Below are 17,616 nucleotides of genomic sequence, written 5' to 3' on the forward strand. Positions count from 1 at the left end.
AATTCACTTTTGAAAACGTAAAGCATAACATTAATTAAATTTAAAAATACTTTTAGTGATCCTCCACCTATCTCCCTATCTGGGGATATTAATTTTATCCTATTAAAAATGGTAACTTACAAATCTAATTTTGCAACTCCAAAAAAACGTTTCGACAATTCTTCTAATAAAAAATGATGGAGTGTTAGCAATTTAATTTTTGTAATAATGTTAATACAGACTGTATTGTGTTTAACAATGTATAGTTTGAATTTAAGGGACTTTTGGATAAATCTGGAAATATCTGGATTTAACAAACACCTAGCCTTCTCCCTTTTTCTCAGTTAGTTCGCTAAATTGGGGGGTTTTACTTCATAAAATCATTCGTGGCCATCCCTGGTCATAATGGTTGCTTGAAAAGCGAAGAAGTAAGAAGTCACGTGACAACTTCGATCTCTTCGTTCGCGTCGAGCTCCGTGGGACTCACGGATCCGATACACGTATAATGCCCTGCGGTTTCGGGTCCGACGAACCCCGCCAGTGTCGAACAAGGTGGGACATTATATCTGAAAGCGTAGTGCACACGCTCTTCCGATTATTCTCAGTCCGCTGGTTCCACTGTGCCCTTGCTGGAACAACCTTTCGAAACCCTGGCCCTGGAGACGGCTCGATGCCTCTGTCTAACGGGTGGAAAAGCATCCTCGCGATAAAGTTCGAATTCCTCCCGCGACTATCCCGAGACCATGTCTGGGCATTATCCAAATAAATTATTTGTAAAAGCAATCGTTGAGATAATATGCAACTACGCATTCGTTAATTTCAGTAATCAAATAATTTTTCACGCGATGTTTTGTTATTTGGATTTAACGTGAAACAATTTTCTGTTTTATTATCCGATCAAATATTTATTCGAACATTTTCTCAATTACTTGGAAAATCTGGTATTCCGAGAAAATTTAATTTAAAATTTATTACTTTCATTTTAATTTATTGCTTTACAAGTACTGTTGGAAATGCACGACGAATTAAAAATGACTGAACGGATTGCAACGTATTTTTATTTTTCAGTTTTACCTCCACGAGCTTTCGACGTACTCTCGATTAAAATATTTTGCCATAACTTGATAATTTACGACTTCTACAAACCGATTTTCTCGAAAACGAAGCCTCGAATGAAAACATTGTATATCATATTTTTCCCTTATTTTGTTTTACGTAGAATTACTCCGTAGTCGGTTGCATTACAATTTTCCATCCACCCTGTATATTCTGTCGACACGAATATTTTGCATCGGTCTGTGAAGGAGTTGGACAAATTTAATTCGCGAATAACGAATACAAATTTTCGATCGATTCGTAAATTTCTATATACTTTTAATTCATAAATTAATTTATAAATCAGAATCTATTAACAAGTTTTTTAAATCACTATTCCGATGAGCAAGGGCTAATTTACGAAGGTATCTGACATTTTTATTCGTCATTAAAAAATAAAATTTGCCTAATTTTGGTCTGTGGAGTCCATAAAGCGTAATGAGGTTATAAAACATTGGAAGACGCTTCGTAGCGAAAAAAATCCCGTTTGCGTTTCATTCGATGCCAGGTACAGATCGAATCGAGGGGGCAGCGGTGAGTTCGGTTGAGCACCAGTGGCTACCTGAGTTCTTTTTCACATTTTTTTCCTCTTTCTCCTGGTCCTCTATTCTTCCTCCCTCTGCAGAGGTGTGCGTAACCCCCTCTACCGTTGGAGTCGAGGGCCCCAAGGGTGGCAAACCTTCCCTTCCCCCGTTTCTTTCTCTATTCTCCGCTGGCTGCGAACTTCTTTTTCTCTCCCCCTCTTCTGTCTCTGACCCCTCCGCTCTGGTTCTTACCTGCGAGAGCCTGGAACACCCTTTTGGGTCGCGTGGCACCGTGCACCGGCACACACGCGAATTCTCCCATAGAAATGGCTCGTCGGGGTGCGTGGGCCCGACACGGTGGCAGTCCAAGTATCGGGTGTCCCGCAAATACAGCGGAAAAAAATTGTCACGAGGATAACCGATAACCCCGTCGAGCTGTTTACCCGTTTCTATGCGCGGATCCTTTTGCCATTTCGTAGCTGGAAGACCGGATACGTTTCTTTTCTGCTCCCTGTTGGCTACCTTCGGCCACCGAGCAACTGTTAAAATTTATCTGCGGGCATAAGGAGAGGAAAAAAACGAAATAACGCCTGGCTATCCGTCGAGGAAGATAATCGAATTAAGCCTTTCCAGGGCGCGCAGGTGTTCCATTATTTCTTTGGCCGTTTTACAAGCCAGGGCCTTTGTCGTGTCTCGCGCCCTCCCTTCCCTCGTGCCTCCTGGATTTTTCTTGACATTCGTTTACCTACGGCTCGGTTTAATCGCGATCCCGACAGGTGGTGATGCGTTAGAAATTCGATCGACGGATAATTCGGCCGCGAATTACCTTTTTCGCTTAATCTCGGCCTCGCTCTGTCCGGACTCGTCCTCGCTGGGTAACTCGATCGAAAATTTTCATCGAATCCCCGGGGTCTCTGCGCGCGAGCATTCGCATGTGGGAACGAAAAGGATCCCTCTAAGTTTCACGATCGCTGGCCCGGCGAGGTACCCACGCGGATCGGGCGTCCTGATCGTTTTTCGAAAAAGGGGAAAAAATCGTCCGGGCAAGGTGGACGCGTAGGAATCCCGGGTCAAAGTCCAGACGACCGGTCACCCAATCCCGGGCCGCATTAAAGACGCCCCGTCGAGCGTGTAATCGTGTATTTTAACGCAGCCTCTCGGTTGCACCCGAATTTTCAAAATTCAGATGCCCACCCATAGTGAAACCATGCGTTTCTGACGTCTCGTTGATACGTCCGATGCAGAGGCCTGTCTCGTCGACCTTCCTACTCGATAACAAGGGTTAGTTGCACTTGCAAGAAGGCAGAGCCATAAAATACTATTTTAACGAGTAAATACTTAATATTCTATTTTACATCCAATTATATTATATTAAATATTTACCCCGACTGTTCTTTGGTAAATGTTATGGATTATATTTCATCAAAGTAATAGAAGTATCAAAAAGACTTAAATCTATATTTGCCTTTAAAATGACCATCTTTTTTCAAATAACTTCCAAATCTTGGGTATTCCATTTATTATTTTCTTAAAATAATCTGTATTTAGTTCATAGATTGAAAACCCAACTTTAAAAGTTTCAAAACAACAAAAATATAGATAGAATCCTGGATGGTCCTATAACACGTTAAAATTCTATAAAATACAGAATTATTCAGAAATGAAATTTAAAAAAAAAAAGAAATTTGTCCGGAAACTCGTTAAAATATGCAATAAATTTTGTTCACAGACGGTTATTTTCCATTTAATAACAAAAGAAGCTTTGGTTTCTTATATTCCCATGCTAAAATTATGTCTCGAAGAGAGTAATTACTATAATTCGAACGATAAGTCAGTGGCGTCCGCGCTGACCATTCGTCAGCCCGGCGTAAACAGGGGAAAATGAAAACTCTTTCGGTCGTTTTTTTTCTCCCCAGAACCGCGAAATGCAGATACGATCGCGCACTTCTGTTCCACCGAGCCCATTTTATTTTTTATGCCGGCTCTTGTTTTTCAACGGTTCGCGTTTCCACGCGCTTTTTTTACGAGATCGCCCACGCTGAAAGTGTCTGGCATTTTCGCAGCGCGTAATATTCGACGATATTTTTCCCCTTTTTTTCCGCGTCGGTGCCGCGAATCCGCGGAACGGTGTCGGCGCGGTATAATCGATTCACGGAATCCCGTTTCTGCCGATTGATTTCGCGAATCTCGCGCTCCGAAATTCATTGTGAATTCAGGCGGCGAGAGAGGGCAATTTTTCAAAAATAGAAATCGTATAATGTCTCGCGTTTTAATGGAATCTCGGCCATATTGCCGATATATGACTTCGATTAATACTCGAAGCCGATTTTTTGCTATTATAGGTAAAAAATAAATCCAGAAATCAAGACTCGAGTTCAGGTGTTCTCTTATGTTTAATTGAAGTGTTAAATCAATTATGTTATGCAGGATATCGAATATAAATTATTGCTGAATTGTGATAAACCATTCCACGAAGAACGCTGTTTATCAACGAACAAAGTATAATTCTTTATTCGATAAAATCATTATTCCATAATCGTGAATAAATTTTGTGGTTTATTCGTTACTTTTTCTTCTTCGTTAAGAATATTTGCTCGACTAAAGCGAACCATTTATAGAGTTAAAAATGTAGAATTGTATTTTACATACTATAATTCCATAGATAATATTACAAGGTGGTGAATAAACTCTAGATTACAGAAGCTATTTGATGGTACAACAAACAGAAAATCGATGTGGACGTGGTCCTTTTTCACCAAGCTCCTCGATTGATAACGTGTCTTTGTTGACAGAAAACGTCTCGTGCAGAAAGTGTTGAAGCTTATTACAAAAAAAAAAATTGTAAAGTCTTTGTCATTTTCTTATAACTCTTATTCCTTTTGTCAAATCCAGGTGACATTTTCAGCAGGTTTGACTCGTAAAATTTATAGAATCGTATCGACAGGCTCGAGTCGTGAAAAAGGGGAACGAACAAGTGAATAAAGTAGAAATTTGAATGTACTCTATGCTTGGTATGAGATAACTACACCGCGTAGAGGGGAAATAATTTTCGTAAATTCTAATTCGATGGTGTCCCCGCTGATATACGACGCCGAGTGGGGCTGACCACCAAATCGCGGTCATGTCTTGCGCGCTGAAAATCGCCGTACGCATCGCGCTCTGCGCGCGGTTTTCGAGGTTGTGTCGCGCGTTTCGCGAGCTGTAATGCCGAATTGATGCCGGCCCGAAATCCGTGTAGATGGTATCGTGGCGGCCAGCGACCGGCTGTAACGCGTAATTCGCCACCGGTGGTCGATTTCCCTCTTTCTCGACCCATATTCCACCGCTTCCGCGCGAAAGAACAGCTCGCGCCACGACCTTCTTTCGCTACCAAAACTCTCTTATTGACCTTTTCCAAGCCTTTTTAACATTTGTAAATCGAAGGACCCGGTGTAATAACTGGGTGTCTCCACTTTTCTCAATGTTATAAGCCGTTCTAAAGAAAAAAGCTTCTTTTTCACTGTAGGGTCAATTGCCCCAATATGGAATACTTATTTCATGCATATGCTTCGTTTACTTGTAGAACTTTTATAAAAATTTACATATTATGGAATTATGGGGAATTGTATGCTCTTTCGACTGGGCAAAATCAAATTTAAAGTATAATAATGATTTAGGAAATATTTACTATTTTTAATGAGATTCTTATTTTCGATATTGGGCTCATAGTGTTTGTAATATAGTACAGCATAATATATCGAATTTACTATTCTAGAAAGGGAGAATATAAAAAGTTCATTTTTTGGTGTGTTCCATTTTTAACATATGCGAAAATTTCCATAGAAATTTGAAAATACAGTTAGAACTCGTCCTAATAAACGCGCCTAAAAGTATTCAAATATACTTATTTACTCTGAAAAAAAATAGGAATGTCTCGAAGGAAGAATTTATTGCTTTTCATAAGAAATTGTATCAATATCTAAAAAAGTTTGGCCATCTTTGGTTAACGCGTTGCGGAGGGTGTCTCCGGTGGTTGCGCGAAACATTTGCTTGGTAAGTCGAACGTGGCCAGGCGGTTTCGGAATCTCGCGGAGCATGTGTTCGCGGTAATTCTTCATCGAGCACTGTTCGATAGAGGTGACGGCGGCAGGAGCCAACGTGGAAGACGAACTAGTCGTGACATGAAGCCGGCCCGGTGCTCAACACTACGTCATAATGGTCTAGCTGGCTTGCACCGGCCCTGAGGATGACACGATGGACCATGGTTTCGCTTGTCCTTTGATGCATGATATTGCAGACTCGGCGTTGCACGCTTCGGCAAACATGTCACGAGCAAGCCGAAACTGTTAGGATTCATAGTTATCTCGGCCGATCGTGTCGTAGTCGGACACTCGCCCTATCGTCCACGCACGGCTATATCCGTCCACCGTAATATGATATACTCCTTCTATAGTGGCCTTTTCCCGGCCAGTTATCGGCCAGCTGGACTTTCTGCTCCCGCCACTTTGATAAGCGGAACCGCTCCGCGGAGCTATTCTTCTCAAACCCGGCAGGTGAATTATACGAAATAATTAACACTAGCGGGCTCCTCCAAAGTGGGACGCTCGACACTCGCAACGGGCGTCTTCCAATTCGAATGGAACGCGAGGGTCGACCAAAAAATTATTTTGTATTTTAAAAAAAGACTCAAAGCGCGAACATTAAATTTGAATAAGAGTCTATCATCTATTTGACGCTAAAGACGAGTATTAGTCGTCGGATACAGATAATGAAAAGGAAAATATTTTAAATAGATACAGGGTGTTCGGCCATCCTTGAGAAAAATTTTAATAGGAGATTCTAAAATAAGACGAAAATCAAGAATATCAGTTTCTTGATCGAGGCTTTGTTGATAAGTTATCCACTTTCGAGAAAAAAAAGTCGAGTAGGTGGACTAATTTTTCGACAAAATTAAAAAATTTCAAATCGTTCTAGAAAAATTATTTTTGGTTGCGGAGGTCAGTTACAATCATTTTTGGTGAATACACATACCTCCGAAAGTCTATGTATTTTCGAGAAAAAAATTCGAGAAGGTGTGAAATTTTTCGATGGGAAAAAAAATTTCAAATCGATCTGGAAAAATTATTTTTGGTTGCGGAGGTCAGTTACAATCATTTTTGGTGAATGCACATACTCTCGAAATCCTACCCATTTTCGAGAAAAAAATTCGAGAAGGTGTGAAATTTTTCGATGGAAAAAAAAATTTCAAATCGTTCTGAAAAAATTATTTTCAGTTGCGGGGGTCAATTATAATCAGTTTTAGTCATTAGACATATCCTCGAAATCCTACTCACTTCCGAGAAAAAAATTCGAGAAGGTGTGAAATTTTTGGATGGGAAAAAAAAATTTCAAATCGATCTGTAAAAATTATTTTTGGTTGCGGAGGTCAGTTACAATCATTTTTGGTGAATGCACATACCCTCGAAATCCTACCCACTTTCGAGAAAAAAATTCTTTACCGAAAATATATGGCCAAACATGTTTCCTTGAAATTTCATGCATATGTTTAAAAAATCATAACCTCTGGATGGATCGAAGGATTTTAATGATTCAAATGCAAACAATGCTTACTAAAAATAATCTGGTGCTCATTATTTTATTTTGATGTCCATTCGATGACATTATACAGTACAGTAGCATTTGTTAGTGTATATAATAATCACAATTTTCGATGACTGACACGTAAATGAGATTGTATCTTACCAATAACACGAACAATGTTTGCTTTGAAATCGTCAACAGATTGTGGTTTGTTGGAACAAGCGAGAGACTTAACATGGCCCAACAAGAAAAAGTCTGATGGCGTCAAGTCGTAAGATCTTGGTGGCCAGTTGACAGCTGCATTTCTCGAAATAATCTTATCATCGAACTTCGATGTCAATAGAGTGATAGTTTCAGCGGAAGTGTGGCATCTGGTACCACATCTCGTTAAAACTAAATCTCGGACAAATCGAGACCACATAATTCACGCAAAAGAAAGGTGAAATTATCTATTTACCGGGGGAAAAAATCATAACGCAAAGTGACTTTATGTGGGTACAAAGGTTACACGATTATTGACAATTTTGGTTATTGACAAAGCCATCTATCCAAAAGCAAACTTCATTTTTGTTGGCAAAATCAGGATCTTAGCGCGATCGACAAACTCACGGTCCATACGATGGCTTCAATTCCTAAGTTAATTGAATTTTGTAAGAAAGATATAAGTCTTCATATAGAATTCATCACGCAAAAGTCTGAGAAATGCCTATAGGATTCTTAAGAACGTCATGGAATCGATAAATTGGGATTGTCAACACTTTCCATTTCAGTAACAATATTTTCTTCGGTTTCTAACACTACGTTCATCACTTGGAATGTATTGATCAATAATCGAATTTATCCACCGAATAACGAATTGTTTGTTCCGTTGATTGTAAATCGAACAAAGTGCAGGAATTGTTTTCGAATTTTGATAATAAATAAAATAAGAAATGCTCTGAAAATTGAAAGTTCCATCGCTCTTATCGGGGGAACCCTTGAATCAATTATTACATCGAAGGGAAGAAATTGATCGTGGTTCGAAGGGACGCAATAACAGGCCGCGACAATAAAATATCGTCGAATTAAAGTTAATCCGAATTCTTCCACGGCGGTTTTCGAAACCAGTAAATCCAGCCGATCCTCATAAATTCTTGGCAAGACGCGCGCACGTAGATTCGCGCTCTCGTCTTTCTCTGCATGCCACGTACGTATACGGGGTGGGCATTAATAACAGATGAAGCCCCGGCTCCGGCAACCACGTAATGTTTATCTCGTTGTTTATTCCGCGTGCGTGGCAGCCGCAACGCGGGAAAACGCGCACAGCAACGCGCGGATTCTTAGCGCGATCGCGGTTTTGATTTATAAAGACGCCTCGCGAATTTATGCCCGACATTAATTTTGCATCGACTCGCCGGCGTGTATGCACGCCGAGGGATCGTCTTCTTCCGCTTCCCCGTCTGACGGGGGGCCCGTTATCTACAATAATATAATTTTAAACCTTTAACAAGTTAACCCTCCGTTTCCCATAACTCAAATCGTGATTAATTTCTATATTTATTGATACAAACACGGTAAAAATTATTTCTTGTCAGGTCAATGTTCAATATGTTTTGTATTAATTAATGTAACACTTCGAAGTATACGTCGATAACTTCCAAAAATTTCTAATCAGAGATCATAGTTTGATCGAATAAAATTTTAACGTTCCCGCTAGAAATTCGAGATTTCATCCACTTTTTAAACCTACAGGTTACATTTCTAATTTCCATTTTACTGATCCGTTTAGCAGAATTTGTAATCTAGCCAACCCCACTTGTCGACTTAAATTTTCTTAATTTATCCTTTGATAGTTTTGAGGCAGAGAATATTTAGTTATAAGCACTATTCTATTAGGTTCTTATCGTCTAACTATTTTAAACACATTAAATACTACATTTTTATTGTATCTTTACGTTAAATAATTAAAGCGTAATTATTTAGTACAAGGGTCAATCGTTCGATCGTGTTTCGACATTTACATATTAGTGACTGACAACTTTCTGTATAAAAGTCCGTTCTATCTGACTTTGTTTTCATGTTAATGACGTTTTAATACGCTGGAGTCTGACGTGTTAATATAACTACACTAATTTTATCTATTATTCACGCTCAAGGCTTCGTGCGTAATGTACGATTTTATTGATTATTTATAATCAATTCTACTGTTCTCCGTGAATCATTTTAATCCGTTATATGGAAGATGATATTACGTACATATTGAATCTGTTTAATAACTCTTTCTATGGAAGGTAAAAACTGTAGGTCATATACATAATTAGCGAATATTTGCCTCGTCTCTTTCGTTTATTATTTTTGCGGGTAGAATAATTTTCTTTTTACCAACTTTCTACAGTAAACAGAGTTAATTCAGGGATTAAGAGGAGCGTTGCATTTTTACCCAGAGTTGCAACTTTATTTCTTAATCGCGAAGAATTTTGTATTAACGTTGTTTCTTTGTTTGTTTCAGAGAAGTCGGGTTTCCAATCGCCGTATGGCCCCACGATGGACAACGGAATGGTAAGTGCATTTCTAACATGGAGTTTAAATAAAAAATCAGGTGATTGCACTGGCGAAATCAAATACCGAATGTTGTTATAGCCGAATCACGTTTAAACTGTTTTTATATTAATTTTTCACGCGATAAGATTGCAGTTGCAGGCAACTCATGATATTGAATTCTTCGAAAATTAACTTTTATCTAAATCCTCTTAATTCTTCGACTGTCATGTCGCCCATATATGAATGACAGGGTTTTCCCACTATGGAACTGGGAAAAATTAATTCTCAAGTTCAGATGTGCATAATTTAGAATGCTCTAAACTCAAACTTTGTACGGCTTAATATGATCTTCAATTTTAGTTTGCGCACAGTTAATATAAGCACAATGTTTATTTTTTTAAAGACGTATATTTCCTTAATTGGTTGACAAACGTGTTGAGATTTTTGTTCTTCATGCATCGGCGCATAGACGAGCAGGAAGTGAGTTCAGAATTTGTCTCCCTTCCGTTCGACCGACTCGAAACTCAAGATAAAGCGGGATTACGCAAGAAACAGGAGCGTAATAATTATTGCAGCCGTAGAGGCAAATTTATCCGAGAAAAAGTTACTCCCTTTCTTTCTACTTCCTGTTTCGCGGCCTGAGCCGCCCGCTAGATAATCCGAAAACTTTATTGCGAGCAATATTTTTGGGGAGCGGTTCTCATTGTGCTTAAAATTCTCTCGCGAGGAGGTGCACACGCGTAAATTTATAACAATTAACCAGTATACTTTTATAATTTTTACGAAGGTGTGTATTTTATTGATTTCTTTCAAATGTAATCCTATTGTCACTGTAATTGTGGTTTTAATGATCATGATTCTTACGTACAGCTTCAAATACAATTATTTTTTGTTCGTTAAATCTATACTTCTGAAAAAGTTATCCGTTGTAGTGTTACTTAAATTTAAAATAAAGAAAAGGATTAAATGAAAAATAACTGTATCATGGGGATGGGCTGTAAGGGTTTCGAATAGCCGCAGTTTGCCCACCGATGGTGTATACCTTACAACTGACTCGTAAAACCGGGATCTCATGTCTCTAATTTCGTTAAATATGAAAATAGCCTCGTGAAACGTCGATAAAACCACGTTCGTTTTAAAATCTCGTGACTCTTGAATGCTCGTTCGTTCCGATGGCGCGTAATTAGACGCTCCTCGGGGAACGAAATCGTCGCGAATTTCCAACGATGCCTCTCCGCGGGAGGGCGAATTAATCTCAGCCGCCCGCGGCGATTCGCGTGCGTTCTTTTCCCTCGGAAATAAGAATTACCTAATTTCGCGAAGGTTGAGCGTCCTCGAGCTGGCCGGTTTTAATACCATTTACGCCTCGCACTCTCGTTCGCGACGAAGCATTTATACGGCCGTGTACGTGTGCCCCCCGGCACACCGAGGATACGTACATACTAATATACACATTATATAGAACAAAGGACCACCGTCGGAGGGGTTGCAGGGGGGGGGGGGGGGGGGGTTAAGCGGTCTCGGATGAAAAGTTATCCCGTGGCGCGGATAAAGTCCCTCGCATTTTCTTCTGCCACGGTGTGTGCCGACCATCCATTTCTTCCGCGCGACCTCCGTGACGATCGCTAATTAGCCGAGTCGGCGAGAAGACTGCCGAAACGAAACGATTCCGCGCTATGAAACTCGTTAAGAGGGTTTTCCTCTGCGTTGGCTTGAAAAATGAGCAATATTTAGACTATTTTTCTTTTTAACGCGAGATCAAACTAAAACTTTTTGTCCTAATTAATACACTCGTTAGGAATTTATTGTAATAACAAATGAATTACCAACGATGGACTGTGAATTCAGAAATACCCAGAATTGGGAAAATTTTATTCGCGAATAACGAATAGAAATTTTAGATTTATTTGCGAACTAGCTTTTGAAAAGTTCGTCGTTAGACTCCAGTTTGCAAATGAATTTTCCCAAGAGTGTTACTAATGAATTAAAAATCTTTATTCGAACAACGAACAACGTTTTTAAAAGAAAAATCGGTGGGGCATCGACGTCACGATCGGATGGAATTATTTCCACGATTGGTAATTAACAAAGAGTTGTTTAGACTCGATTCCATGCGAGACGTTATCAAAACGCACGTCGAATTTATGAAACGCGTAATAGAAAGGCGACCTTGTGCCCTCATTTGACGCGCCTATTGCCGCACTTTTAATTGTTGCATCTCGACGACCTTTATCGGTGACCGTCGACGTTTAGCAGTAACCTCGGTCGAGAATCGGCGAATCGTAGCACGAATCCTTCGGCGAGTTTTCTGCTTGTTCTTTAATGGAACGATTCTCTTTGTCGGTGTTATCCGAAAACTGTTTGCATGTGAGCGGTCAGTAAGACTTCTAGGAAGAGGCGTCGATAGTAGAGACTCTTTTACGTCGTCGGAGAGCAATATCTAATCGGTAGTCGTTAAACCATAACTGATAAGGAGTATTGATTTCGATGGGTGATTTATTGAACTCGCCTCCTATACTCTTCTTCGGATTGGTTCCTTCGTTCGTACGTCTCTTCTCTATGTAAAATTCCAATCGTAAGCGTTGTTACGTATCGTTTAAATCATTATTCGTTATCTATGTAACTTTGAAAATTTTAGATAATTGCAATGCAGATGTATTATTAATTGGCAATTAGAGCAGTTACGGTAACAGAACATTTATTTTCAACGTTTACAACCGTGTGGATGCGGTTCGCTTCAGGAAATCTTTGTTTTTAATTATCTTGAAGAAGACCTCCACACGGCAGAAACGTTGCAATAAATTTTCTATGGACGTAATTACTCTAATTATACACCTCCGTTCTAATTATTTATGCATATAATGGAGCAAAAATCTACGCACAATTTGCGTTATCAATTAATTTTTTTTAGACTTAACCTTGTAAATTTGTAATTTTTGTGTTATCGTGGATCATCAACTAGGATATAATAATAATTTTTAAAGTAGCATAAGTAATCGACTGTTCAAAATACACGCTTTCGTGTAAGTTAATCATCTTAATGATCTTGGGTCAATTTTACATTAGCAAAACTTTAATTTTCGATACAGTTTGCATCGTGATAGAAAAATATTGTTTAATATGGTCAAATGCTAACATTTAGGTATCTCGAACCAGGAAACATATGACTTAATCAATTACCACAATCATCACGATTATTAGTGAAATATATTTGCCTTTCGTGCTTTGCAATATTTTCACAAATCTATCAAGTGATTCTGTGGGGCTGTTCCGCGTTTCAGTATAAGATATCTGATCGCCTTGATACAACGATTTTGGGTCCAGTGTGTAGACTTATCGAATAACCGATATAAACTGATCTTTTTGCAGACGTATGGCGGAGCAGCATACGGTCCGACGGCGGGAGGGCCAGGCGGGGGGCCAGGTGGGGGCGGCGGCGGGGGTGGCGGAGGCGTAGAGGGCGCCACCTACCCCCCGGATTCTCCGTACTTCCCGTTCGGAACCCGGGGTGTACCGCCCTCCGGGACACCCACTCCCGCTGCCAACCCTGCAGCACCCACCGGCACCAACGGAGCACGGTTACCAAACTCCACAGCCGGTTAGTTTATCCTTAACCCCTTTCTCGTCGGTCGGGAGTCCGTCAAAGTTGAAGTGTCTCGTTCGATTGTTTCAGGTGCGGCAGCCGTGAAGAGGAAAAAGGACGTAAGTATCTTTTGCTCCTTAAAGGGTGGTCGGTTAGAACAGATCAATCATTCTTAACCTGTGCTCCACGAACCCTTAGGGAACCATAGATATCTGGGGATCCGTGAATTTTTATAAGGAACCATTGAATATCGGTAGAAAACATTATATAACTCCGCTATTTTCAATTAAATCTTTCCTCAATATTATGTCTCATGTGGATGGAGGGAGGCAGAATATATCATATATCTCTTCCAAAAAATAATTAGTCCAAACCTTAGATATTTCTGATTTTGAATTAAAACTTAGTTTCAATTTTATGTCTTAATTTTCAACTAGCAAAAGTGTATTTTACTAAAATTACATGAAACAATAAAATTTCAGTCGTTTGTATCGATTATCGTAATCAAAATTAAATGTCAGTCATCAATAAAAATTTATATTTTTTGCCTTCCATCGAAATAAAAATTAGTTCTTGCCGAATGATCGTTTTCAAAAGAAGGTTGAGAATAATTGTAATTTCGCGAAATTCGGGAATAGCCACTGATCGTTTGGTTTTCGATTTAGCAGACTCTGGACGGAGCGGACGGCGAGGTCGTAACAACGCAGCACTGGGTGAGTGACTCGAAAATATTTAATAAACGCATGCCAGTCTGCGGGAAACGCGGTCCCCATTCGATAATGGCTCGAATGCATCGAGACCGTGTGAGTTCAGAGGGATTGGTAAACGCCAACGACGGAAAAACGATAGAATTAGGTTGCCTCGTAAATTACACTGCTCTTCTTTTTTCTTTTTTTTTTTTTCTTCTTCGTTCCTCGAAGTACGAAGAAGACGCTCCGATGATCTCAGAGACCGCTCACGATCGTAATCTTTATGAGCTGAGTTACGATGGATAATGATTTTACCAAGAGACCAGCGCCGGATAAAACTTCAGGATCTCGAGTCGTTTTCTCGTGAACGTAATCCACGCTGGTCGCACGCCTCTCATTTTTCATCCAACGAAATTATCCCCACGTTCTTTACTTCTCGATAGGCGATATGTATTTAATCCGAAAAATACCGAGCCACGAAAGACCAACGAGTGAATGGTTTTTCGAACTCGTACAATTCCTACACTTTTATTCCGAAAATGATTGTGTTTTAAGAAAAGAAATTTATTACATTCAAGAGTGTCACGTTTCGTAGAAAAGATGGCAAATGTTTTTGCAATAATTGTCCCAATAATTTCGTGGTTAATAGAGGAGTATATCCGCTCAAAAAGCAGAGAAATATATATAACGATGAAAATTACACATTATTATTATTTTCTCGTTTTATATGATATATTTAAATTATAAAATAAAAAATTACGTTCTTAAAAGCTTCTTTAATAAACCTCGTCATATTCATCGGTTTTATTGTAATTAAATTCTAACGTTTTAATTTTCACTAAATAACACTAATGATAGGAGTTATATAAACTGATCAGTTATATAAAATAAACAACAATAAAAAAATAATAAATTTACCAATACAATAATTAAAAAATTTTATCAGGAAGCTTATGTAGGAATACGAAACATCAATATTTAAATTCAAATCGAAATAGAGGTTGCCGTGGAAGGGTTAATATTTAGTATAATTATTTACGACAGTATTTTTTATATAGATGTTAAAAGCTTGTTTGTCAATAAAAAGTTCTAATAAAATGAGTTTCAAGGTTTTGGTGGCGTGTTTGAGTTAAGTAAAAGATCCGATTGCAAATGATCGAGAGTAGCCGATTTAAACAAACCATGGTCGGAAATGTGACATGCGTAGAGCGCGTGAAAGAGTTGGCTCTTGGTAAATAGGATATAATATCGATCGATAGGAGAACGTTAAATATTTGTCGTCCGCGTTCGTGATTCTCTTTCGAGTGGCAATGGAAGAGAGGCGAACACAAATTGCCTCTTGATGATCAAACACGCTCGCGCACCTGTTTAAATTTCTCTTTCCGTGCATCTCGTTTAACTGATTTATCGAAGGAAGCTATGTCTCATCCGAGATTTCGCCAGCGTTACGGTTGTTTTTGCCAACAACAATTCTTTTTAGTCGTGTCCGTGTATCAAAAATTTCTTGAAAGCATAAAGGTTTTCAGGGCAGCCAAACTGTGTTAGTCAAAATTAGACTTTGATGTTAAAACTTCAATCTTTCACCGTTAAATTTTTCAACTGATTCTTTAATATTAAATATTCTACTTTAATTGGAATATGACAAAGAATGATGAAACATTGTAGAATAAAAAATTCTTATAATTTCTTACGAGCAGAAGTACCATAACTATTAGCTATGTTACAAAGTAATAATTATATCGTACTGAAATTTAACATCCACGTATACTGATTTAATTGTGTTGCAAGTTTGAATCCGTGTTATAATTTTAAACTATTTTAAATTAAATTTTAAACAAATTACGTTACAATGTTTTCCCTATAAATACAAGTGCAAGCCAAATATCATAATTTTATAATTTACATCTCTGATAATACAAAAATATTCGTTTAAAAATCCTAGCATCGGAACTCCGTCCAGGTTTTGCAGACTTCCGGTTTTTATCGACTAAAATGCCTGTTGTGCTGAAAAGTCTGAGTATATAGTTGATGGCGCTTCTGAAGATTGAAAGTCGAAAGTTTCTTTAAGTTTGGATACTTTATGCCATCCTTCCAGTACTTGAAGATATTAGCAGAAGGCGGATGTAATGACTCTTGTAGGTAGTTATGAATCTCTTCTTCGGGAGTCTGGCGGGAGTTTTGTTTCTCGTTGGTGGAAGTTGACGTCATCAATTATGAATAAAAATCTCACACACTATGAATTTTTTGCTCTGCAAACGTATCCTGATGCTTAAGATTGCATCTTACAAAAGTCAATTTTTCTTTCCTCCAATTTTGTGTGATTCAAGCTTTAAATTGAGACCAAGATCACTGTTCTTATTTACGCGTTATTTGGTTGTTATATATGAGTTTAAATATCATAAAATTTGTATAATTAAAAACGAATATTAATGTATATTTCTTAGAGATTAGGTTTCATTACTAACCAGTTCTGTTTACATTTGAAGTGGAAAAGCTTACTCCATATTCTGATATACGTAATAGAAATTGTATAATTACAGATAAAATTACAATTTTATTTTTATAGGAAAGTCGAGGTTTATAATTTCGTTTCTCTGGACCTTTTTCCGATCGTTGTTTTCGAGACGCGTCGTTCCTCGTCGATAAACTACCACTTCCGTGATTACCGGGCAAACAGGGGTAAATATGTCGAAGGGGGTTTGTGAAAAGGGTCGTGGGCGGTGTTTTCGCACTCTCCCTCGATGTCGATTGCGTCCAATCGGTGAAAGATGATCCCCACGATGCGGTGAAAAATTTACGCGTCGATGATCCTTTGATTGATTTATTTATTTATTTATCCAGCATACGGGTTACACTGCCTGCGTACACTTCTGTACGTGAGTCATCGGAAACATAATAAAAACGAATCGAAGTTATATAATTACGAATGTATTTACGACAATTAGCCCCTTATTATATAAAAAAAAAAAACATTAACATATGCATTAGCTACGAAATGACTGGATACTTAATTTTTTTCGTAGATAAATATTCAGTTCTCTAATGCACACTGATTTCTATTTTTCTTCCATACGGTTATTATCTACTATTTACTCGTAAGTAACGACCGTTGATAAATCGTTATCTACGAGTTAACTCATAGTTGCCAGTCAATATGTTAATTAATATTAATTGAAAATGTGTAAGGTTATTCTTCTTTTATGTTATAACGAGAACGGTTCAGACTATTCAGAATATTCAGACAAAGTATAAAGTGTGGTTTTATACTCTTGATTGTCCCAATTTAAATTAAATACACCTCTGCTTAACAAACTGTTTATCCCCAAAAGTGGCTCCAATTAAAAGCCCTATTACTGTGCAAAAACACGTTAAAAAGTAGCATAACACTTTGGAAATTTTTCTTATCAACGGTCAACGCGTTCAAAATAAAATCATTTCGAAGCAATGCATGGAATGACTCTTGTATTTATTTTTATGCACTGTATAAAATGATTAAATAAGAAACATGTTTCTGTATGCTCGTTAGACGATGATCCATTGATCGTACTCGTGAAACCATTTTTGTCATTTCTCCAGTGAAAGTTTCGATAACGTCGTATATAATTAATCGAGCAACCGCTTTTGCCGAAAATTACGCGAATGTATTCGGAATGATTCAGGGCCATCG

The 17,616-nt window shown here is 38.4% G+C and overlaps 1 protein-coding gene across 1 annotated transcript in view; it reads left to right on the plus strand.

Moving 5' to 3' along the window:
• The window catches only part of LOC122399353 (protein daughterless-like), a 52,923-nt gene that overhangs the window by 21,509 nt on the left and 13,798 nt on the right, over nt 1-17,616 (plus strand). The window contains exons 2-5 of the mRNA XM_043399990.1: nt 9,646-9,695; nt 13,047-13,275; nt 13,351-13,379; nt 13,926-13,973. Of these exons, the coding sequence (XP_043255925.1) occupies nt 9,646-9,695; nt 13,047-13,275; nt 13,351-13,379; nt 13,926-13,973 (356 nt within the window). The remainder of the gene's footprint in view (nt 1-9,645; nt 9,696-13,046; nt 13,276-13,350; nt 13,380-13,925; nt 13,974-17,616) is intronic.

The sequence above is a fragment of the Colletes gigas genome, unplaced genomic scaffold, assembly GCF_013123115.1.
Source record: "Colletes gigas isolate AHSC1104 unplaced genomic scaffold, ASM1312311v1 Colletes_gigas_Sc00013, whole genome shotgun sequence".
In the NCBI taxonomy this organism is placed as follows: Eukaryota; Metazoa; Arthropoda; class Insecta; order Hymenoptera; family Colletidae; genus Colletes; species Colletes gigas.